Below are 24806 nucleotides of genomic sequence, written 5' to 3' on the forward strand. Positions count from 1 at the left end.
CAGGCTCTACTTGCCCAAGACAGACCACAGAAAATGGTGCCCCTCTACCCTTGTTGTTAAGGGATCCAACTCAACCCATTATTTTTGCATTACAGTGTGCCTGGAAAAAATAAAACGTCTTTGACAGTCCTCAGCAATTGAAAAAGAAATCTTGGTTGGAAATCTTGGTTGGTTTGAAGCCCATAGACAATATGGATATGGAATGTCTGGGCTCAGGATTTGTTTGCAACCTTTCAAGGTTAAACAAGAAATATAAAGCCTTCACTGATTTGTCATATCAGGTAATCTGTATTTGAACTGTAGATAACCATCAATCTGTAAATAACCAACATTTCACTTGGATTTCGACAATCACAGATGCTGCCTGCTAAGTTTTTATATTGTGTCCTGTCTTGTGTTTTGCAAATATCGATATATTTTTTCTTTGCATATTGGTAACTTTCCATACTTTAAAGTTTTAAGTGTATATGTGCCCTATATGGGGCAGCTTTGTAAATCATGACACTCTGTGTAATGACAATAAAGGTATTCCATTTTGTTCTATTCTATTCTTCCACATGTTAGTGTACACGTTTTTCTCAATTTCTTTCTAATGTGGCTATTTTAACCACGTCTCTCCCACCCTAACACTGAGCAGTGGCTCCCCCCAAGATTGTGCACTGAGCCCCCTGCTTTTCACCCTCTACACCTCCGACTGCTCACCGACCCACCTCACAAACACAATCATTAAGTTCGCCGACGATACCTGTTTGATCGGCCTCATCTCTGAAGGGGACGAGGCGGCTTACAGGGATGAGGCGGAGTCACTGTCAACGAGGTATTCAAAACACCACCTTACACTGAACACAACAAAAACAAAAGAACTGATACTGGACTTCACCTCAGAAGGAATGGCAGGAATCCAGCACCACTCATCATAAAAGAAGACTGTGTAGAGAGAGTCCACTCTTTCAAATTTCTGGGTGTGCACATCTCCGACGACCTCTCCTGGTCTGCAAACACCAGAGCGGTGGTAGGGAGGGCCCAGCAGCGACTGCATTTCCTGAAAGTGCTAGGAGAAATCATCTAAAACAGCAGCTGCAGGTGTCCTTTTTCAAAGCCACGGTAGAGAGCATTCTAACATACTGCATTACGGTGTGGTATGCTAGGTGCACAGCAGCAGATAGGAAAACGCTCCAGAGGGTCATCAAAACAGCCCAGAAAATCGTCGGTTGCTCTCTGCCCAGTCTGGAGGACATTGCCTGCTCTCGCTACCTGAGCACAGCAGAAAACATCATCAAGGACTTTTCTCACCCTGGCCACCACCTCTTTGACCTGCTGCCTTCCAACAAGCGCTACAGGTCACACAAAACAAAAACAGACAGACTCAGAGACAGTTTCTTCCCCAGAGCCATTACCACCCTAAACACACACCGCACAAAAAACCCTCGCAAACACACTACCTCATACTAACGTAAAATGGTACTCATGGCTATGTTTCTTGCACAATGTTGACTGCACTATTTTTACTGCTCACCTGGCACAATGTTGACTATTTTTTTTGCACTATGTTGACTATTTTTGCACCAAAGGCATATTGCACAAACCCTTACGATACTAACTGTATGTAACATCCTAAATGCCGTCATTTCTTTGTTTAAATATTGTGTAAATTATAACTATAACCTTATCCTCCTTGTTTTATAACCTTATCTTCTCTGTTCCTTATCTTCTTGGTTTCTTTACCTCACTGTGAATGTGTGAACTGGAGTGTCATGCCTAATTTCGTTGTCACGATATGTTAACCCATTTTGTAACAATGACACTAAAGGTATATTCTATTTTATTCTATTCTATTCTATTTTCAAGCAATTTTAGGTGGTTGGCTTCAAAGCAAATAAATACAGTAATTTTAAATTAGAGATTTACTTTCAGAGAAAACCTTTACTTTTAGATGTCCTTTATTTACTGTAGTTGTACTCACTAGCATGTCAAGAAGCTTTGTCAAGGAACAAGCAAATGCTCCCAAAGTCTGCAGCATCTTTCTTGCATGTGTTGTAAAAACTTGTTAGTATTATTTTAGGCAGGTTTGCATTGCCCCGGATAGAAAGTCAGAGCGACGTGAGGAAGACAGAATGAGAAAGGATGGAGGGTGGAGAGCCAAATAGCAGAAGACAAGAAGAGAAGAGGGGGAACACAAGCTCTGAATACAAATGAGGCGACACGTATAATGCATTCCCTCCCTCGCGTGTTCTCTCTCACTGCTTTCCACGCGTTCTCCTCCACAGACATGCTTTCTTACTCTCTCCCTCTCTATGTGCTGTACAGCCGCATCAGACCAAATTTTGCACAGAAGGTTATTTCAGCCACTTAGGGCATTAGTCACAACCGAGGTTTGGGGGGTATCTTATTATAAGGATAATGATTGTGTGCGTGTGAGTGCATGTGCTTTCTTTCTCATCATTTGGTCTTTGGAGCAGCAACGGACCAGGAGAGGCGCAGAGGACAAGGCGAGAGATTTGTCACTGCACTTTTACATCATCAACATCTGAGCAGGCATGATCACCGCGTAGGAATCCGGCGCCACGGCAACGCTCATCTCAGCTACGAGATACGCGGGGTAAGTAGGAAGAATGGTGGGAGAACAGCGGTAACGCGCAAGGATGGAGGGAAGGAAGGATTCCCTTATACAAGACAAGGGGATCTTAAGAGCCTTTTTGCAATTGGTGCGGGAAAAGCACAAACTGCATGTGCATGCAAAGGGTTATTTTGAATATATTCCAGACTTGAAGTGAGTAGCTTGAGGATTTGCTTGTTGCTGGGTTCTTCCTGAGATTCTTGAATGTGCTTGTGGGTGTGTGCAACGTGATGCCATGGGAGGAGTGTTTCTGAGCTAGGCAGCATTTTGCAGGGGTACCCCCCCAAACAATGAGAAATTATACAGCATAGTGTTATATCTATTCAGATGATACTTTTACAGGAGTAGCATGAAAGTGTAGACCAGGGGTCAGGAACCTTTTTGACTCAAAGAGCCATGGAAACAAAATATTATATATTATTTGATTTTTTTAAAAACCACACCAACTATTATGAGACAAAATTGAACAAAACCACCAAATTCACTATCCGGGCAAAAGCTAATTCTTCAGCTCATTTATTTCACTATGCGGCATGTAAAATCCACTTGTCAGAAATAGTAGAGAGGATGATCATGATTTCGCAAAGCAAAAGCAAATCATGGAGTCAGTTCAAGACTCAATTATCTCCGAAATACAGTAATCCCTTAGTTTTTTTTTTTTTTGCAGAAGTTCCATTTGAAAAAAGTTCACAATAACAGAAACCTGCAAAGTATTAACATTTATTTATTAATTAGATATCAGTAATATATAATATATAAGACTCTAACAAAATGTCTGGATCCCAAAATACTCAATAATACTCATCATACAATAGTGCAATGAAATTGGAGGGTTTCTCCTGTGTATGCATATATATATATATATATATATATATATATATATATATATATATATATATATATATATATATATATATATATATATATATATATATATATATTGTTGAAGGTATTGTTGAAGGTATTGTTGGATACATTAATCAAAACATGACACAAAGAAAAAACTAATGCTGAGAGTGAGCATGGCCAAATATGGTCACCTTACGCCCCCTTCCCTAAGGAAATTTGAAAGATCTGTTTCTGCCAACCTTTGCTTAAAGGTTTGCACCGTATTTGCACTAATAACCCGGTCAGGCAAAAAATTCCAAATTTTTGGTATCCTGAAAGAAATAAAGTTTCCATGCAAGTTGCTGGTAGGTCTAGGCACCCGTAACTTATATCTGTGACCACGTAAACCATCAACACCACAGAACTCAAAAAATTGATCAAAAGGCACATCGATCATTCCATGCAGTACTTTGAACACAAAAATTATATATATATATATATATATATATATATATATATATATATATATATATATATATATATATATATATATATATATATATATATATATATATATATATATATATATATACATATATATATGTCTACAGTAAAGAAAATAAGCATTTGAACACCCTGCTATTTTGCTATTTCTCCAAGTTAGAAATCATGGAGGGGTCTGAAATTTTCATCATATGTCCACTGTCCACTGTGGGAGAGATAAACTAAAAAGAAAAATCCAGAAATAACAATCCATGGTTTTATTAACCATTTATTTGTGTGATACAGCTGGAAAGAAGTATTTGAACACCTGTGTATCATCTAGAATTCTGACCTGTTAGTCAGCCCATTAGAAGTCCAACTGCACTCCATGTATCATCCTGAATCAAATACACCTGTTTGAGGTCGTTATCAGCATAAAAACACCTGTCCACCCCATACAACCAGTAAGACTTTAACTTGTAACATGGCGAAGACCAAAGAGCTGTCCAAAGACACCAGATACAAAATTGTACACCTCCACAAGGCTGGAAAGGGCTAAGGAATAATTGCCAAGCAGCTTGGTGAAAATGGAAGAAGCTAAACAGGACGATCAATCTCAATCGAGGTGGAGCCCCATGCAAAATATCACCTCGTGGGGTCTAAATGATTCTAAGAAAGGCGAGGAATAAGCCCGGAACTACACGACAGGAGTTGGTCAATGACCTGAAATGAGCCGGGACAACCGTTTTCAAGCTTACTGTATGTAATACAGTAAGACGTCATGATTTGAAATCATGCATGGCACAAAAGGTTCCTCTGCTTAAACCAGTACATGTCAAGGCCCGTCTTAAATTTGCATATGACCATTTGGATGATACAAAGGAGTCATGGGAGAAAGTTTTGTGGTCAGATGAGACCAAAATTGAGGTTGTTGGTCATAATTCCACTAAGTGAGTTTGGAGGAAGAAAATGAAGAGTACAATCCAAAGAACACCATTCCTACTATGAAACATGGGGGTGGTAGTATCATGCTTTGGGGTGTTTTCTGCACATGGGACCAGACGAGTGTACTCAATTAAAGAGAGGATGACTGGGGCCGAGATTTTGGGTAACAATTTCCTACACTCAGTCAGAGCACTGAAGATGGGTCGTGGCGGAGTCTTCCAACACGACGACCCGAAGCACACAGCCAGGAAAACCAAGGAGCGGCTCCGTAAGAAGCATACCAAGTTTCTAGCATGGCCCAGCCAGTCTAAAGAACTGAACTAAATCGAAAATCTTTGAAGGGAGCTGAAACTACGTGTTTTTCAGCAACAGCCCAGAAAACTGACCGATCTAGAGAAGATCTGTGTGGAGTAGTGGGCCAAGATCCCTCTTGCAGTGTGTGGAAACCTGGTGAAAGACTACAGAAAACGTTTGACCTCAGTAACAGCAAACAAAGGCTACTGTACCAGATATTAACATTCATTTTTTCAGGCGTTCAAATACTTTTTTGCAGCTATATCACACAAATAAATTCTTAAAAAAACATGCATTGTGATTTCTGGATTTTTCTTTTCAGTAAATTTCTTTCACAGTGGACATGCACCTACTATAAACATTTCAGACCCCTCCATGATTACTAAGTGGGAAAAATAGCAGGGTGTTCAAATACTTATTTTCTTCACTGTATATGTAAATGCTACACTTGCAGCAAAAACACTTTTTTTAAGAGTCATACTTTCTGCAGTAAAGGAGTGAAATGCTTCTGTCCGTCCTTTTTAATATTTAGGTAGTGGCATCGATTGGCATGGAGTGCACTGAAACTGAAGAATGACAGACAGTTGGCACTTCACTGCTGCATGACTGCACCTTCTCTCATGTTTATGTAACCCCAATGAATATGTCAACTTCATATGAACTATGAGTTTTATTGCAAAGTTGACAGAGGAAAGAGTGCATCAGCTCTACATGTTTTATGTAAGTTTCTATGTATGCAAATATCATGGCAGTGTTTAATAGAATGGAGGTTTTTTTTTTTTTTTTTACCATTTACCTCGGGCATTATGTTGCGACTACACAGCCAGAGGAGAGGGCATATGGCTGGCTTTATCACTCAAATTTACACTGGACACTAATGTTGTCAACACTGTGTCGACCAAAATCAGCTATGCTTTAGACGGTTTGATGGACAGTTTCTGTTTTGGTAATGAGATTGTATCTCTCCTATGCAATTGCATTCAGCAACTTTGTTTCTGCAGACAGGTTAGTTGGATATTACCTAAAAACTAATTATTGTACACTTTCACTTTGCTCGATAGACTCAGGTCAAAACCATCTGGGCAATTTTCGAGAGGGGAAAATATTCTCATGCTTAGCAAATATGTGTTGCGGAGAGTCCTTCACTTATGACTGATATATTCATGCTTGTGGCATCATATTTCACCAAAATTGTTCATTTGGTTGTGTTTATGGGTGAAATATGTATATAAGGCCTCATCTACAATAGAGTATAACAGCTCTGGTCATGCACAGTTGTGTGCAATGACATTTGAGGGACAAACGCTTAGAGGGTGAAAACAAATCACTTTTAGATTACTTTATATGCCTTACTTTGAGTCAATAAAAAATAATACTTATTTAAAATAAAATGGATGAATATGAATAACATTTCCGCAAGTTCCCGGGTTAAACACCAGCTACAGGCTTCCATGTGTGCCTTGTGGGTTTTCTCCGGTCACTCTGGTTTTCTCCACAGACCAAGAACATGCACTGTAGGTTGATTGGCAGGTCCAAATTGTCTCTAGGTGCGGATGATCATGTGAATGGTTGTCTGTCTATGTGTGCACAATGCTTGGCTGGCAACCAGTTCAGAGTCTCCACTACCAGATGTCAGCTGGGATGAGCTCCAAGACCCTGTGACCCTCGTATTACTTTTTTGGAGCATATCAATTTTAAATGAGAGCAATAAATGAGATCTTTAAAGTGATCTAAAACATAGACATAGTTTTCTCTGTTAATAATTTGCCCAGTTGCAAATGTAGGTAATATTATCAGGCAAGTAAGGAAAACCCGCTGGAGTTTACTCATACCTGTCAGCCTGTACGTTTTTGCCGTACAAAGTACGTTTTTTTATGCATTTTAAGACGAGTACGACGTACAAGGAAATCTGTACTGAAAAACGCAAATTTGTCAATGATGGGTATCATCCGGTAAACACCGACTATCACGAAACGGCAAATCAATCAAGTCAAAGGAGTTCGCTGCGGAAGCCTCTATCTCGGTATTGTTTTTTTCGTTGCAAACGAAGCGAGTGGTTTGATGCTACTGTGCGGATGCGTCTGCCGCTTGGGGATTTCCCATCATGCATCATCCCCCCCTCCCCAAAAAAATGGTGTAAGATTATTTTGTATTTTGTACGGGAAAATACGACAGTTTGTACGGGCATGGAGCCGTGGAGGTTGGCAGGTATGAGTTTACTGAACGGCTGTTTTGAGGACTTCACAATCCCAATCGCACAAGATGCTTCAATTTGCGTTTATCGCATGTTTTGGAACACATAGCCATTCAAGATGGTGACATATTGCATACTGTATTTGACTGATTTTATGCCATCAATAGAAAACTTCTGCACACATCAATTATAGGAAAGGTCTATGTACCTGACAAGTATTGCACACTAAAAGAAAGCCGCACACCAGTGCGAGAGATAACGTGGTAAAATAACCACAATTAAAACATTCACGCTTTCATTGTTGTCTACGATGCTTACAAGGGCAACAGACAAACGCTGCACTTTAACAAGCAAGATGTTTGCCATTTTTCCTGTAGGAACAATGAACCAACGGTTGCCTGACATTGGTGTAAAACGTGGCTGTGTTTTGTAATTTGAGCTTTTGTATAAGCCATTAGGACGCAGGCTTTTATAATACAGAGAGAGAACTGTGGTATAATGGAGAAAAGAGTAGAAAAATAGTTTATTCTAAAAGTAAAAATTTTTACCAGTGTGCGTTGATTAGTAATAATGTTATTTTAGTTTTACATAGCTTATTTGTATATTGAAAAAGCATCCTCTACACTTGAGACAGTATAGTTGTTTTTTAGTCTATTTTCTACATAAACTTCTCACTATGCCAACCTACACCTTTTTTCTTTTAAAGTTGTCTTATTGGCCACGCCACATGTTTTTTGACAATAAGCCACAGCCACAGGAAAAATATTGACTACAAATGGCCCTTAGGCCAAAGCTTAGATATCTTTAGAGAAAATAACTTTTCAATTCCTTTGAATGAAACATTTCTTTTGGGATACAAAGGTGTTTTTTATAAATACTTTATATTAAAGGGGTGTGGGTGGGTATTCATTGAGCAAACGACTAAAGGGATTAATACTTGCGATTGGCGACTTAGGAATTTAGTTTTCTCAGTGGTGCAAAAAGTAGTATTCAACACATTTATTCCATACACTGTTTGAATCATTTGCAATGTAAAATATGATATGTTTCACCGACAGTCAAGTGATTTTTCTTGATGTCTTTTAGAACACTTCATTTATGCTATGTAGACTAACCGAAACAAGCACTTTCAAATATTCCAATCCAACAAGATAGAAGTTATTACAAGGACTATTGATTGAAATTCCAATATTTTAAATCCATGTCTTTCAACCTACCATAATTGCGGCCTGAAGAGGAATGGGTGCCGCCAAGCTTTACATGCCCAAAACACTCCACAGGAAGTAAAACCCTGATGACCCAAGCGATTAAGGCATCTGTGATCCATAATGAATAACGAACAATAGGGTGAAAAACTTTGGTTTTAAATTCTACTCTCAAATACTTTTTCAACAGGAAAAAAATGTTAAACAATGTCAACAAAACAATGTTATAATTGTAATAACGACCTCAAATGTAGATGCAGTACATTGCTCTGATGATGGTTGACTTGCAGCACAGCTCAGAGCTCCGCCATGTAACCATTAGAGAATGTACTAAAATAGTGTTATATTTAGTGTAATAATCAGTGTGAAGATCTCCCCAAGTACCTTGTTTCGCTCCTGATCAAAGCTTCTTTCCCACTCATGTCTGGCCACGCAAGAAGTGTCTTTTTCCCAAAACACAATTGCTGCCACCAACACATTTTTTCTACTTTGGCCCAAATTGTAAGATAGACGTTCCACATCTCACCACCCACAACACAAAGATAAGGCGTTTGGGGGAGGGTGACTGTTCCAGTCCAATCTCTTTTTTGTCTCAGAATGTAAAGTTCTTATTTTGAGCAAGGAAAAGTAGATGGAAGTGATTGCTTTGTTTGAGTGTCCTGTTTTTCATCTTCAATGCTGTCGATTCAAACACATTCTCATGCTATGAAACTGATTCCAACCGAATGTTCTAAATGCAATCTTTTTCTACACGTAGCATTGTTCCAAAGACCTCTTGTGCTAAAAGCTCGCTGTCATGGCTTATTCATTCCCCTGGACTTTCTTTCCACTCGTTAAAGGAAGACACTTGCAGAAAAAGGAACTTTCTCCTGCACTCACCACCTGCTTGAGTCTTGTCTTTTTATAAATAGAAGGGAGACAGGATATTTTAATAAAAGATAAAAAGTATACAAATTGTGCCGTAAATCTATGATTCACAACCCACATACTCAATTCTCCATCCACATTTTTTTCAGAACACAGTTGAAGTGTAAGAATTACTGATGTTTACCTGAATGTTTTATCCTGAGTGCAAATATAAGGCAGAAGTATTGTAAGAGTAAAGATTAGTAAGCAGGGTATGGCATCTATCAATACAGTAGGCGCCACTTCTTACATACTCATTTACTATAATATTTTCCCCTAGTCACCATCACCTTTTATGCTTTTATTCTTTATTCTATTGTAACTGGTACCCATTCTCTCCCATTGATATTTTTGAGGCTACAAATACTCAGTAATAGCTGATTTGAAAAGAAAGGACGAAAATATGTTGTATTTTAGGATTTTAAAATAAGTGTCATAGCAAAAAACTCTGGTTTTGAGCATTTGTCTGCAAAAACTGACGTGTATATTTGTGTGCTAAAACAAATTGACAAAAGCTGTAAAATATATAGTGCAGATAAAAACAATAATCCACTTACAGGGAGTATTTAAGGTACCACTTTCTTGACCTGCATGCTTTTAATTTACAATGCATGTGCGTCGTCAGCTATTTTGTCCCCGGCACCATGGTATTTGTCAGCACTCCCCCCTTTGATCTTATATGATAAAAAAACATATACACCTTCTACATATTTTAAACCAGCAACTAGCGTCTCCTTCTGTGCTGAAAACATTGACTTTCCTCTATGCTGAACACTAGCATTTTATTCTCCATCTCTATTTGGAACTACATCTTCTTGTCCTATGCTGAAAAAGCTTAAAGCATATGATTATTCTGTGTCACCAACTAGCATCTTTTCAACACTAAAAACAAGCTGCATGTACTGTGAAAACAAGTGTGATTTTCTGTGTTGTTCTATTGCACCGTCAACCCTTTGTTTCTTTTTCTTCATTCAAAATGTGCATCAACTTCTACGCTGACCACTAGCTTCTCCTTTTTAAATGTTCAATCAATTTTATTTTATGTTGAAAGAAAGCAGCTTTTCTATCATTAAAATGGGCTTATTTTTCTACACTGGCACTAGCATTAAATTCCTCTATAACAAAAAAGAGCATTATTTTCAATTATGTATTGGCCACTCGATTATTCCTCTTTAATAGAAAGGGCTTAATTCTGCTCAACAGCTGTGAAAATTTGGGTACAATACAACCTAAGTAAGTTTCCAACCTACCTGATAAAATCCATCATTTAAGTGAAATAATTTTCACATCAATTTCGACTTTAATAGCAATTTTTGACTTACTCTACATAGAAATTCATAAACAAAGCACTGTATGAAATATGAAGTAATAAATATAAAAATTATGAATGGCAGACCAGTTTAATCAGTCAGACACGTTGTAATTTTCAGCTCATAGAAAGGAGAAGATAATAGTATTTATTGTCATTGATAACAACATAGTGAACATTGTTTGCAATGAGATTAGACATGTCACTCCAGATTAAACAAGATAAACAAGTAAAAACAACCGGAAAGAGAAACATAAGATAAAAATGTCAGGATTAATAGGTACAAATATTCACAGGGTAGTGCTTAGAGTCTGGCCTAAATTGTAAGTGGAATTTCTTTCATAATAATAGTGCAATGAAAAATATTGCATTGTAACAACAGTGCAATAAAAAGTAGAGCAATCACTTGGGTTCGTACAGGTGCTTGAAATTCTCGAAAATGCCTGAAATTAATTGTTGTGTTTTCAAGGATTCAAAAGTGCTTAAATTCTGGATGAATGGCTTGTAAATGCTTAAAACAGTAGCCATGTTTTAAAGCAAGTCTTCTTAAAATGATGGCAACACTGCTCTCCAGTGGTATCGCTTCGCTGTTTTATTTCTACCCTCGTTATTAACGGCAGCTGGCATTAGTTTGTATGCCATGAGAAGCGTCATCCCCCTACAGGTCGTGCCCCAGAGGACAGGAACATGCTACACCTAAACAAGGAAAATATTGAATCAAATATTACGCATTAATTATGGACATTTATAAAGGGTCATGCAAAAAATGAAGTGGGAAGAATTTCCTGCAACTGAAAATGTAAGCTACATTTCCACCCAACAATTGTATAGGGAGAACTTGTCTCAAAAACAAATATATTTGCGACTTACTCATAATAAATGTACTGGCAAGATTAACATTTTTGTATGGAAATTGCAGATACATTTGAATAAAATGTAGCAGCAAATCTATTTTGAATACAACTGGCAAGGTATGTACAGGATTTTTTACAGTCTTGAATGCTTGTTTAGGGTGGTGATGGCCCAGGGAAGGAAACTGTCTCTGAGCTTGTTAGTCCTTCTAAAAAACCCGTAGCCCCTACCATGAATTAATTAATCGATCATTTGATTCCACTTGCCACATGCTGACCTAGGTGCTCCACTAAAAATGTTCCTTACTTCCAGTTCAGCAGGTGGAGAGCTGAACCAAGATATACTGAAACCTATACGCAGGGTCATGGCCATGGAGGAAAAGCCAGATGTGAAGAGCAGCACCTCAATTGTTCCCTGCTTCCTGTTTGTGGAGGTAAGAACTTATTTAATATAAGTTAATCCAACTTCTGTAATATTTTCTCTTCATAGAGTGGTTTTGTAACATGAAGAGAGTTTTCTTGCATATTTCTGAACACATAATTGATGGAAGTAGTAGTTATGTTGCAATGTGAGACAGAAGATGGTATTCAGTAGCTTTACAGACACTGCCCTACTTACGGGCCAGATAGGTTCCGGACGATTGTTCGTGAGTAAAAAATGTTCGTAAGTTGCTTCAGTGCTATATTTTGTATGTCTAAGGTTTATATAAGTATGTTTAAGGCTCGTATAAGTGACCTGTATTGTTTTGTACTAAAAAAATAAACATTTCATAATACATTATGCTCTATAAATAGAAATAAAGTTAAGTTTAACTTACTTTTGGAAGATGAGTGTGAAAAGTTCCTCCTCCGTGGTAGAAAGTGGCCAAAAAAAAGCAAGGGTGGATGCTGGGTGACCTCTCACAGCGCCACTCGCCAGTAGCGGCGGAAAGAAGCACTACAGCATAGTCCTATACTCGGTTAAAGGTGCACATAATTCAAAATCTAACATACAGCAATGTCCTGGTATTGTTTGACACCCTGAGAAAAATATTTGTATCTACCGTTTATCATCAGTCGAATCGTCGTAAGTAGGGGAGCATCTGTGTTGCGTTTTACAAAATTTATAGCTTTTAGATATGCAAGATCAGTCTACTAGGATTATGTTGAAAGCAAAAACCATCAATAGTTTTTTTGCCCCTCCAACCACCTTACTGCTTTCGCAATTTTCTTCTGAGGTAGTCCTGGTCAACCCAAAATGGACCAGCAAGGTCATCCCTGTCGATCAAACGTGTAGTCACAGTTTTTAAAGTGTATCATTTTTCTGATGCATAAGGTGCTGTTCTGCCAGTAAACTTTGGCTCACTCCTGTAGATGCCGGCTTATCAGTTATAGCTGTAAACTTTGTGAATGGGTAAAAATCAGATCTCCACATACTACATATCAGAATGTGTTTGAACATGAAAACATATTTTAGTTGTTTAATATGACGCTTACATGGGTAGGCGGGCACAACAGTTGACCACTCTTTGTATGCAGGCAAATTGATTGAATCTTTGAGAAATTTACCTCTACTTGTCACGAGGTGGAAGGGGTGACCGGACCAGAACGGAGGCAGGAGGTAGGAAGGGAGAACTCAATTGCGTGACGATCAAAACTTTTTACCAAAAATAAAAGTTGTCCAAAACTCAGGGACAAGACAGGACAAACAGGCTTCAACAAAAACGTGCAAACACAGGTTTCTTCCAACTCAACTAAACAGGACAAAGCATAACAGAACAGACAATGTGTAATAAGCCAACACCCGCAATACCCACCACCCAACCTTAAATAGCAGCCAAGCAACTAGCTGATCTGCTTCAGCTGGTGACCAGGGGGCGGGGCAGACCGGTCGCCACGGAGACCATGACAATACTCAGTGTATATTTTATCAAATCTTGTATGAATGTAACATAAAGCGAGTTTTTAATTAAATACTCACATGTTTAGCAATGTTGTAATACTTTAGGTAACCGTTCTTATCCCAACGTCCTTTTTAGTAACTGCAGATTAATTATTAATCCCAAAAGAAAATCAATCGTGATAAGCACAGCTTTCTGCTCGTGTAGCATGCCCATGATATAAGTAAGAAAAGGCCTGTTTTAAATACGCCAACCCAAACCCCCAAAAAATGAAAAAAGAAGAGTTTATTCGAGTGTGTTTTAAAATTCACGTACAGTGCTTGAGGAATGAACTTACTTGTGGTGTTGTTTGGGAATAAAAGAGTGATCATGAATTCAAGCCAAGAGATGGCGGCCAAGACTAACACAATTACAAATTTCAAACAGCACCTTTTACTAATGGATCAGCAATGCTAAAAGAATGTCCCACTTGACATTGTATGAAAAGATATTTTAGTCATTAAACAGAAATGAATAACATACTGTAATCTACTGTCAGCATCAGATATTCATTCAGCATTGATAAAAAAAATGTTTTGGCATTTAGTGAGAGACATTTTTAGTGGCACTTTGCGACTGTTAATGTTTGAGCTCCTCTCTGCTTTTGAATGAATGTATCTTTCAAAATGCATTTGAAATTCTCTTCTAGTTTACATTTTGAACAACTGGTCTAGATTATACATCCCGTAAAAGAATGTGGCAGTGTTCTTTTGAGAAAAGCTGAATCGTTACTCAAATCAATGCTGCGTTAAAGTCGGCAAAGGTTTTGTTTACATCCCCCAGTTTGCACCCTTGAATGAAGAGAGCGGTTGCATCTTAAGTGGCCTTTACCTGAAAACCTCCACAAATCTAGTGCACCCTTGTGAGCACAGGAAAGATTGGTCCCCCTGGCTATAAAACACTCTGAACGCTCTTTATTAGACCACTCTGCCATGTCCGCCCCCCCTCCTAATATCTCTGCGCCCTTTGGTCTGAGTCAATTCCCCTGTCTATGTATGAGTGCCGTGTCTGGGGGTGCGTGCATCTACAATGGCATTTAAGAGATAAGAGACATCTCAGAATAAATATTTTAAAGGAAATAGCTCTAAAGGTAAAACAATAATTTAGATTACAACATTTTGTTTAGATGGTAAACCTATTAAATCAGGGTTCGGGAACGTATAGCTCGTAAGCCAAGTATGGCTCTTTTTATAAGTACACCGGGCTCGGAGATCAAATAAGTAAGGCTGCAACAACAAATCGATAAAATCCATTGAAATCGATGATTAAAAGCATTGGCAACGAATTTGTTCATCGATTTGTTGTTGCACAATTTATGTGTCACTCAGCACGTAGTGGAGCCAATGACGTCACACGCAGCGAGCATAACAGAGCAAGGTGGAGTGCGAACAAAGGCGCTATTTGCTACAGTTTATTCACCTAATGAAACATGACAGACACGAAGAAAACAGTTCGAATAAAGTCTGCAAAAGTGTGGAAGCACTTCATACTCACAAAACAAAAACGTGCGTCACTTGTAAGCTTTGCAAAAGTGATATGGCACAGGAGCACCACAATGGTGAGGCAGCTATCAAAACAAACATATGAAGTTACCGACGAGGATCAAGGGGGTGGAGATTTTTTAAGGGTTATTGTTCTATTTTCTTTATTAATCATCCATTATCCGTTATCGGTCAGTTCATAATACGCTACAAAGCCAAGGAGCCGGGACTCTTACTCTCAGCCAAAAGGCCAAGCTAAGGTCCTAGCCTTAAAGCCTTGCTGCGATCATTGTGAATGCACCGTTCCTGGAGGTACTGCATCACAGTCACAGGTTTTACCCGGGCCAAACTGTAAGTTCCTCAATAATTTCAGTACTACAGATGACGACGAGGATAAAGGGAGTGCAGTGGAAGGGTAAGTCATTAGAAATATATATTTTTTTCGTTTGTTATTTGAAGTTTTAAGAGTAGAAACGTAACCTTCATCTATGGTAGCTCGATGATGTTAGCGTTTGTTTTTTAGCTAAAATGACTGCGTGTGTGTATGTGTGTGTGTGAGAGAGCTACTTTTTTATTTAAATAATCCGTTAATTGTGCTTTGTGTGAAAACACTCAACTTCCATGCAACGGTGGTAATATTAAGCATCCAGTTTTAATTTTCTGGCAAAGTCCAAGTCATTAAGTCACAAAATGTAACGTTAGTCTCTGGTCACTCATTTGATATGCCAGCGTTTCCTTGATAGCCTAATAGTGACTCTGTGTATGAGACTTTTTATTTTAGTTAAATGAAAGAATAAAGTTAATTTGGGCACAACACACAAAAAACTATATTAATCATTAATTAAAAAAAGGTAACAACAAATTATTTTCCACTAAACACACAAAACAACCTACCGAATTATACAACATTATCATAAACGTGTGCCAAAGCAATTTGAAGGTTATTGTGCTAACCGAGACTGAACTGAGTTGTCTCCCAAAATATTAATTGGATCCAAAACATCATTTTTCCTCCATTGAATGCTTTCCGTGTTTTCACCGGCAATGGTGTGTTGATTTCTGCGCTATGCTGAAGAAATGGAAACCGAGCACCTGTGTGGGATTTGAAGATTAATTATTCAAAAGCTCGCAAGTAACAGAACTGAAAAACGAACTCCGAAAATTAAAAAGATGCGTGCTCCCTCTGTGTTTTACTTTGTAATCTATACTTATACAAACCACACCTAAACTCAGTATTTTAAAGTGCGCCCTGTGTATGTGTCAATTACAGAATGAGAACCAGCTACGGAGACTGCACCTTTTAACACAGTACTGTACTCTATCCATCCATCCATCCATTTTCTGCACCGCATACCTTCAGTAGGGTTGCGGGGGTGCTGGAGCCCATCCCAGCCATGGGCAGTGGGAAGGGGGCACTCTGAATTGGTTGCCAGCCAGTTGCAGGGCACACAGAGACAGACAACTCACTCGCTCATTTACACCTAAGGACAATTTGGACCTGCCAATTAACCTGACATGCATGTTTTTGGAATGCAGGAGGGACCTCAGAACTGTGCCGCACACGCTCTAACCACTGCGCCGCCGTGCTGCCTTACTGCACTCTATGGTTGTGAAAATACGTAAAATCTCGAATGACTGCACAGGCCACAATTACAACATCTGCTGGTCTGAAACCTGCATGAGGGCAAGATACAATTAAAAAAACAGTATAAGGAGAATAAGAAACCTTGAGAAGGGGCCACACTTCCAGGATGACCAGGCTGCAATGGATGTTGCATGAGAAGCAATAGACAAAGGCTTTCCCATCTCCATCTGCCGGTCAATGCAGATGTTGGCACGCCTAAGGTCCAGGTGAGGACTCATCGGGGTTGTCCTTCTTATATACAAAATTATGAGGTTGGCATCAATGATAAACTATAAAATATAAGTGCGTCTTCAGTCTAGATTCAAATACGTTTACTGGATTTGCAGATCTTATCTCAGCGAAAAGAGCATTCTACCAGGGCCAGAATGGAGAACACTCTTGAGCTTGTGGATTTGTTCTTGGCTCATGGAGTCACAAATGGACCAGCATTTACCCAGTGGAGGCACCGAGCAGGAACATAGGACGCAATTAAATCAGATGGATAAGAGAGGGCATAGCCATGTAAATGTTTGTATGTAGAGACAGAAGCTGAAAGTCAAGTCATGTTTATTTGTATAACCCTTCATCACAAAGAGACTCAAAGGACTGCGCAGACCACAGATTATTGCAAACCACAGACTAATATTACACCATCCCCTGATCTAAAACCTATATGAGGGCAAGGAAAAACTCAAAAACGTCAACATAAGGAGAAGGGACCGCACATAAGGTAATCCCCCTTCCAGGATGACTAGCCTGCAATGGAATGGACGTTGCAATAAAGAATAATACACATTTATTGTCAACATAAAATATAGGTTATTTATATGCTTTAGAATAGAATAGTGTTTTAAGCTTAGATTTAAACATTTCCACTGAGGTTGCAGATCGAATCTCAGAGGGAACAGCATTCCACAGCACCGGGGCCCGAATGGAAAACCCTCTCGAACCTGCGGATGTCTTCTTGGCTCTTGGGATCACTAGCAGACCAGCATTTTCAGAGGGAAGGCCCCGGACCGGAACATAGGGGGAAATAAAATCTGAAAGATATAATGCAGCAAGTCCATGCATGATTTTGTATACTACCAACAGAACCTTAAAATCGTATCTTAAGCTAACAGGGAGGACCGGCGCTCTCGGAACGAAGGCTTCGGGCCGGGACATAGGGGGAGATCAGATCTGAAAGATATGAGGGGGAAAGTCCATGTATGATTTTGTATAGTAGTAGGAGAACCTTAAAATCACAACTTAGGCTTACAGGGAGCCAATGCAGGTTAGCTAAAATCAGGGTAATGTGATCAAACTTTCTTGTCTTAGTCAAAAGCCTTGCTGCAGCATTTTATTACCAGCTGAAGGCTCTTGATTTTGGATTTCGGGAAACCGGAAAGTAGTGCATTACAGTAACCAAGACAGGAGGTAGCAAACAAAGTCTTATCCTGAACAGCTATTGGAGTGATATGATTAAACTTTCTTGTTGGGCGAATCTATTCTTGTGAAATGCTTCACATGTAACTGAAATGGCAGATTTGTGTCAAATATGACACCTAGATTTTTAACCAAGCCAGTGGGTGTTATTACATTTGTCAAGGTTCAGACATGACCTAGACAACTTGAAAAATCGCTGAAAATGGCACATCTGAAAATGGCATCAGGTGTTGGGGGCTTTAGAGTGTGTAATATGCTGAAACATTTTTGAAAATATTTTTGTTTACGATACAGAATGCAGTGAATATAATAAATTACAAAAAAATAGTTGCAGATGTTTGGGTTGTTAGACCTCACTGAACAAAATATATTTTTTTAGATCCCCGCTTAATTCAATACATTTGAATCCTGCCAGGTGCCTGGACCAGCATGCACAGGTCAGTTATTCATAGTACATGAAAAGTGGGCTTAATTCTAAACGTGCTTGCTTTGTATTTTTGTACGATTGTCATCCAGAGCGAGACAAAATTACTTGTAGTATTTTCCCCCCTTTACACCTCATTCGTAGTTACCATAGAAACGGATCGAATGGACTCATTCCCTTCCTAGCTTCTTTTATTTGGAAGTGCTTTCATTTACCGTGCCCAATCAAAAGCCACAACCTTTTTCATCAGTTCTAGCCACTAACCCATCTTGTTCTGCTAATCACCTCCATTTCACCTTTGTCCTACACTCATCTCTCCCCTATTTGTTGCTTAGGTGCTTGTTTTCGATGTGTCATGATTGAAGAATTGAAACCTTGGAATATTGGAGTGCTCCTTGATTACTTTCAGTCAAGAAAGAAGAAAATACCTAAGCCACCGACGCAAAATAGTACAAAATATAAAATTGCAAAAAAAAAGTACCCTTCTGCATAACACTACTATCTTTAATGTATAGGAGATCCTTAAACTATAGGCATTTTTGACTGACCATGTCAAACCATATGGTACTGAAAATGAAATAAAATAAAATTATTAAATAATAAATAAAACTGATCACCAAAATTTATTCAAAAGCAGACTAATAATTACATGTTAACCTTCATGAAACAATATATAACCAGTGCAGATTGTTTAAATCGAAGATGTGTGGATTTACTTTTTGCAGCGGCGTTTGAAGAGCACATATATAATCTCCACTCCTGATCAATTAATTGATGCCAAGACATCCATTGGTTTACTGAAGTAGAGATGCAGAATGATTGTTGGCAATAATAGGGAAAGGTTTGGCACTGGTGGAGAACCATCCATCCATCCATCCCTCCATCCATTATCTGCACCGCTTATCCTCAGTGGGGTCGCGGGGCTGCTAGAGCCCATCCCAGCTATCTTCGGGCAGTGGGCAGGGGACACCCTTAACTGGTTGCCAGCCAATCGCAGGGCACATAGAGACAAACAATTCGCTCGCTCATTCAAACCTAGGGACAATTTGGACCGGCCAATTTACCTAACATGTATGTCTTTGGAATGTGGGAGGAAACCGGAGTGCCCTGAGGAAACCCACGCAAGCACGGGGAGAACATGCAAACTCCACACAGGAGGTTCGATCTCATGACCTCAGAACTGTGCCGCACACGCGCTAACCACTGCGCCGCCGTGCTGCCTGGTGGGCACCCTTTCACAAAAAAAAAGCATAAGTCTCACGTAAAATAGGGGAAAGCCGCTTGAGGAGCACGTTTTATGTCAAGAACCGGAACAGGATCAGGATCCAAATGCGTGACGTTTCTCACTCAAGCCTTTTATTTTATGGGAAATGGGGAGTCATGCACGTTAGGCAGCAGTCTGGTGTGGAATGATAGGAAGCCAGAGGCCGACGAGATCGATACTAATTGTTCGAGCAGATATTGGACAGATGGGGTCGATACCGGACAGGGCGGGACAGACAGGATTGATATCAAAGCAGGACATAGAAATTAAAGAGGACAAAACTAGACGGGAACGGAACTGGAAACCGATATTAAACAACGGGATAGACAGGATTGATATTGAAACAGGATATCGAAATTAAACAGGACAAACTAGACGGGAACAAAACTGGTAACCGAAATTAAACAGTACACAATAAACGGGAACCATACCGGACAGGAAATACCAACAGGAAACAAGACCGAGTCAAAACCCACGTCTTGCGGGGCAGAGGTTCGTTGACGGACTGACGAAAAAAGAATGAGAGCACTGAGTTTAAATAGACGGAAAGCCAACCTGTCAACGAGCTGCAGCTCGCGCCACATGGGCGGGGCCAATTGGGCACCATGGTAATAGTGACATTTTAACCGTTTTTTGCACTACTTTAAAACGATCGATCAGTTCTTTCAAGTGATCACAAAATATAAGAGGGGACAAAACACTGCTCAATATTGTTGATGACATGTCACCTACCTCCGTGCCACATCCACGCATTAGTTTGGCACGTAAAAAGAAAAAAAATGAAAAAACTCAAGCAGCTCAGCATAGGTGTAAAGTCTTTAAATAATGGCAGATATTATTTGGATCCATTCATTCTGCTGCCAACAATTTTAGACAGTAAGACACCGATCTTTTCCTCATCAATAGTCACGCTTTGTCATAGTTCTTCATTGTGGCTTTCGGGAGACGTTTCGTTTGTTTCCCTGTTTACTCCGCCTGTCTTCTCATCCCAGTCAAATGTTGTTGTCAAAGTTTAACTTGAGTATCTGCTATACTTTGTGTCAACACTTCACCCTCAGAGCAGACTGAAAATGCTCGTTTTAAACAAAACTTTTTCAACACAAGCGCACAGTCTGACAATGAGTAGTGGGTATGCTTTTGCATTTCATTCTTGGACAGTTAAAAAAAATGACCCCGGGGACTCACAAGGCCCCACTATTTTAACATATTAGGCTTTCAAAACTAATATAAATGCAATGAATGGAGTATTCAGTCATTGAGCATGGAGGCTTAACCAGGACTTCTGTAAAGCACAGTCCAGATACGTATAGTAGAACTGTGCAAAAAAGAGTTTGTAAATTAACTACTTGTGGAAAAGAAGCTGCAGCTTTGTGGCGGTGTGCCATGATCTTCCTGTGTGTGGGTGAATTTCTCTTGATGTTTCGTATCTTGGGAATTACATCGCAAGTCTTTCATCCATCAGCTGTAAAATTCAGGTCGGATACGACAAATGTGAGCGGTTAATATGTAATTTTTATGAAACTTCTTGCATTTGGGAGCTGATCTATGTATTAAATGTCCTATATATTTCCTTATGATTTTCACGAGACCCACCTCAGTGGCCCCCAACCTCTGTAAGGGTCAATAGATGTGAAGATGCTTGTATATAAAGAACGCACATGCAGGCATAGCCAAACTAAACCTCCCAGAAGAGAATTACTTTATTTGTTGTTACCTATGCTATATTGCAGCTCATTTAATCGTAACATTTAATTATGATGATGGAATCTCGACATTGTGCGCTCTAACCCTTTCAAGAGTTTATTTATCAGCAACACTATGAATGCCCTATGACCAACATCTCTTTCTTAGTTACTACAAGTACAACGGAACTATTATAACCATATAATACTACCCATAAGAATATGTATTCAAATAAGCGAATACGTGTGTTTGTTGTGATTCAATGCATTTCAAATGTTGTGAGTTATTCCTACACTAGATGGCACTGTTAAATCACGAAAGACGCCCATTCAACTAAAAAGATTGGATGCATTCCAATGTGTTAGGTTGTTCTTTTTACTTATAAACGATCACCAATTAGCAATTCTTTAAGTTTGTGATCGATTGGATTTCTGCTGTCCTTTTGCCCTGTACCTAAATATAAGCGCAATCATCTACTAACACAACATGATAGTTTCGGGAATATTATTATTATTTTGATTTTGATTTATGTTTCCCTCAATTTTTTTTGCTGTGGCCTTTTCCTGGAGTACTTGTTTTTTCTTTTGGTGTGTTCGTGACTTTTATTTAGGGACTTATATGATAAAAGCATATCAGACAACTAAGACGGCCCAAGACCTTTAAGACATTTAAAAACTTGTAAAATCACCTTTAAAATCAATCTTCAAAGGCCCACAGAGTCATTGCAGTGTATTTCCCACAAATTGCCTTACAATAACTTGATTGAGACAAACTCAAAGAATTGTACAGTATATTAAATGAATAGTTGTTTGGTCAAAAATACGTCTGCGTCTACTCATAACAGCAATATTCTTTGCTAATATGGATTGGATGCAATTTATGGAGTCTCCAGCTAATATCACGGCTCATAATCACACCAAAAAATGTTTCCAATTGAACATTTCCAATCTCTATTTGTATTTCAATGGTGCTCTTGTCAAAGGGCCTTGGTGACATTTATTCTAAATTATTTTATTTACCATAACATGACAATTTACAATGTGATAGTATTTGGGGGTGAGTTTATGCTTCATTCCAATGCAATTTACCTTAATAACTATGGATCAATCAAACAAATTGGTTCATTAATGATGAGTCTATTGCGATGGTTTAAATACCTTTTTAAATGAAGCATGTATTTGCTGTATTCGTTTGATGTTTTAATCCGTCTATTCATCGAGTACTTTCCCAGCAATGTTTCTAAATGGTGTTCTGATAAATATGCCATCGTCTTGTCTTTTCACCTGCTTAATCCACCTGGGTCTGGTTTTAACTACGTTTTCTTGTACTCATTTACTCTAACTGTGTGTTAAATTTAATTTTTCCTCTATTTTTTTTTTTATCAATTCACTCCCCTTTCCTATAAAAAACATTGGTCAGGCATTATTTGATGCTTGTTTTATGGAGGACTTTGTCCTGATCACGAGCCCAGAATATTCTGTTTATGCGTTTTTTTTCTTTACTCAACTTTCCTTTTAATGGTACTTATGATATGTATTCGTGTTTAGCACGCGCTCTGAAGTTTTGATTAGAAATTGGTATAAATTTTTGCTTCACTTTTGCTCAAATCAAACTGAGCATTGTAAGTGACAAACATTGTTGAACACGTGTTTTCATGTCCTGCACGGTTGTCATGGCGCCCAGCTGGCCCCGCCCCTCGACACCGGCTGAGACGCATTGGACTGATTGCTTTTGGAGTACTTAAACACTCCTTTTGGGACTGCCCGTTGCCAGATCATTGCTTTACCTTGTTGAAGACCTGTTCATGCCTGTTTGATCCGAGTAATGCCTAGTTTGTAATTTTGATTGCCTTTGAACCTGTTTTGTTTTGTCTTTGGTCCGTTTGAGTGTTGGACAACTTTTCTTTCCTAAATTAAAGTGACAGATCATCTACGCATATGAGTTTCGACTTCCTGCTTCCCGGTCCGTTTCCTGACACGTGTGGCTAATTAAAATCATTTATTAAAATGTATACTAAGGACACAATACCAACAAATAATTTACAATGTATTTATGAGTCTGATTCATCATCAGACACACCAAAGAGTGTTTTTCCTCGTTTTGCTTTTATTTATATCTTCAGGATCACTTTCTGTTTTCAACATTTCATAACGTTCGTCTCTGATGCCATTAATAAAAATAGTAGGATAATTAAATACAATAAAATGCCTTTTTATATCTCATTAATATCAGTGGCTGTCTAGTGTTTCAGGTACAGCGCTCTCACTACTGTACACTGGTTTCATTTCCCATTGCATCCAGTTTTCCAATCGTGGTCTGCGATATTTTTCAACTGATCAATCATTGCACAAATACAGTGATAAACTACCATAAAACCTCCTGTATTTTCACACTCAAACTTAGAGTTCTTTTTTAGGAGAAGAAATGTGCGCTATACGCAAATAAATACAGTATTTAATATTATATGCTGAACTCTTTGTCTTCCTCTCCTGTATCCTTTGATTATTATGATTACAATCTCCAGCAGAGTCGTCCCTCTATTTTCCCAGTATGTTCCATATCTGTAGGCAGGGAGCCTTTCATACTGTATATTCAAAGTGACAAATGAGGCTTCAGTGTAGGCCAATGAGCTTGTTCAGTCCCTGCTGAGAGAGATCTAATTAGCACTGACCGCCTGTCAGTATCTTGTTCACGCAATGTAACCTAAATCTCCATGATAGTACATTTCCTTTTAGACGTGTTGTGACATAACTGTGGATTTAATACATCATAGAAAGAGAAACAAAGTGTAGACATGTAGAAGCGTAACAGGCCAAGTGATTTTTTTCAGTGAGTGGGCGTATTTTTTGCTTGTCAGAGTGGAGAACATAAATACATTGGCTTAATATAAAAAAGCAAGGTCCCTGATCATAACTGAGCTCAACATAAATGTGACTGTTGCAGTCTTTCTTGACACTTTGTGTGTTTAAATTGCTCATTCCAGGACACAATTTAAATTTTTGGTTTCTTTTTTAAATCACAGCCACCTTTTTGTATTCATCCATGCAATCATACACTCGTCTAGCTACAATGTAATTTGGTTGCTCCCCAGATTCCTTAATCCACGAAATTATGACCAGAACTCTTTACATCAGCCGGATCTGGCCCGTTGAATGATTTAATCCGGCCTTGCTCATTTCTATCCAAAGCAATACTTTTTTATCAATACAAAGGTCTAAAAAAGATGACATCCAGTCTGGTTTCATGTTAAGGACAATATTTTGCAGTACTTTTTCAGCTTCTGGAGGCCCAGCCTAGTAGTTTGATCTGATGGCCGTTCACCGCTAAAGCTCTTATTTTGTTTTCTACTTACTT

At 38.8% G+C, this 24806-nt stretch overlaps 1 protein-coding gene across 3 annotated transcripts in view; it reads left to right on the top strand.

Moving 5' to 3' along the window:
- Nucleotides 1-2256: 2256 nt before the first annotated feature.
- Nucleotides 2257-24806, top strand: part of plppr2a (phospholipid phosphatase related 2a) — a 39074-nt gene continuing 16524 nt past the window's right edge. For 2 of the 3 annotated variants that reach the window (XM_088343778.1, XM_088343792.1), the window contains exons 1-2: nt 2257-2599; nt 11946-12066. In XM_088343778.1, coding sequence (XP_088199904.1) covers nt 11998-12066 — 69 coding nt within the window. In that variant the 5' untranslated portion in view covers nt 2257-2599; nt 11946-11997. The remainder of the gene's footprint in view (nt 2600-11945; nt 12067-24806) is intronic. The other variant, XM_088343786.1, reaches the window with a different exon arrangement.

This window comes from Urocampus carinirostris, chromosome 1, assembly GCF_059441175.1.
Source record: "Urocampus carinirostris isolate Australia breed hairy pipefish chromosome 1, RoL_Ucar_1.0, whole genome shotgun sequence".
In the NCBI taxonomy this organism is placed as follows: domain Eukaryota; kingdom Metazoa; phylum Chordata; class Actinopteri; order Syngnathiformes; family Syngnathidae; genus Urocampus; species Urocampus carinirostris.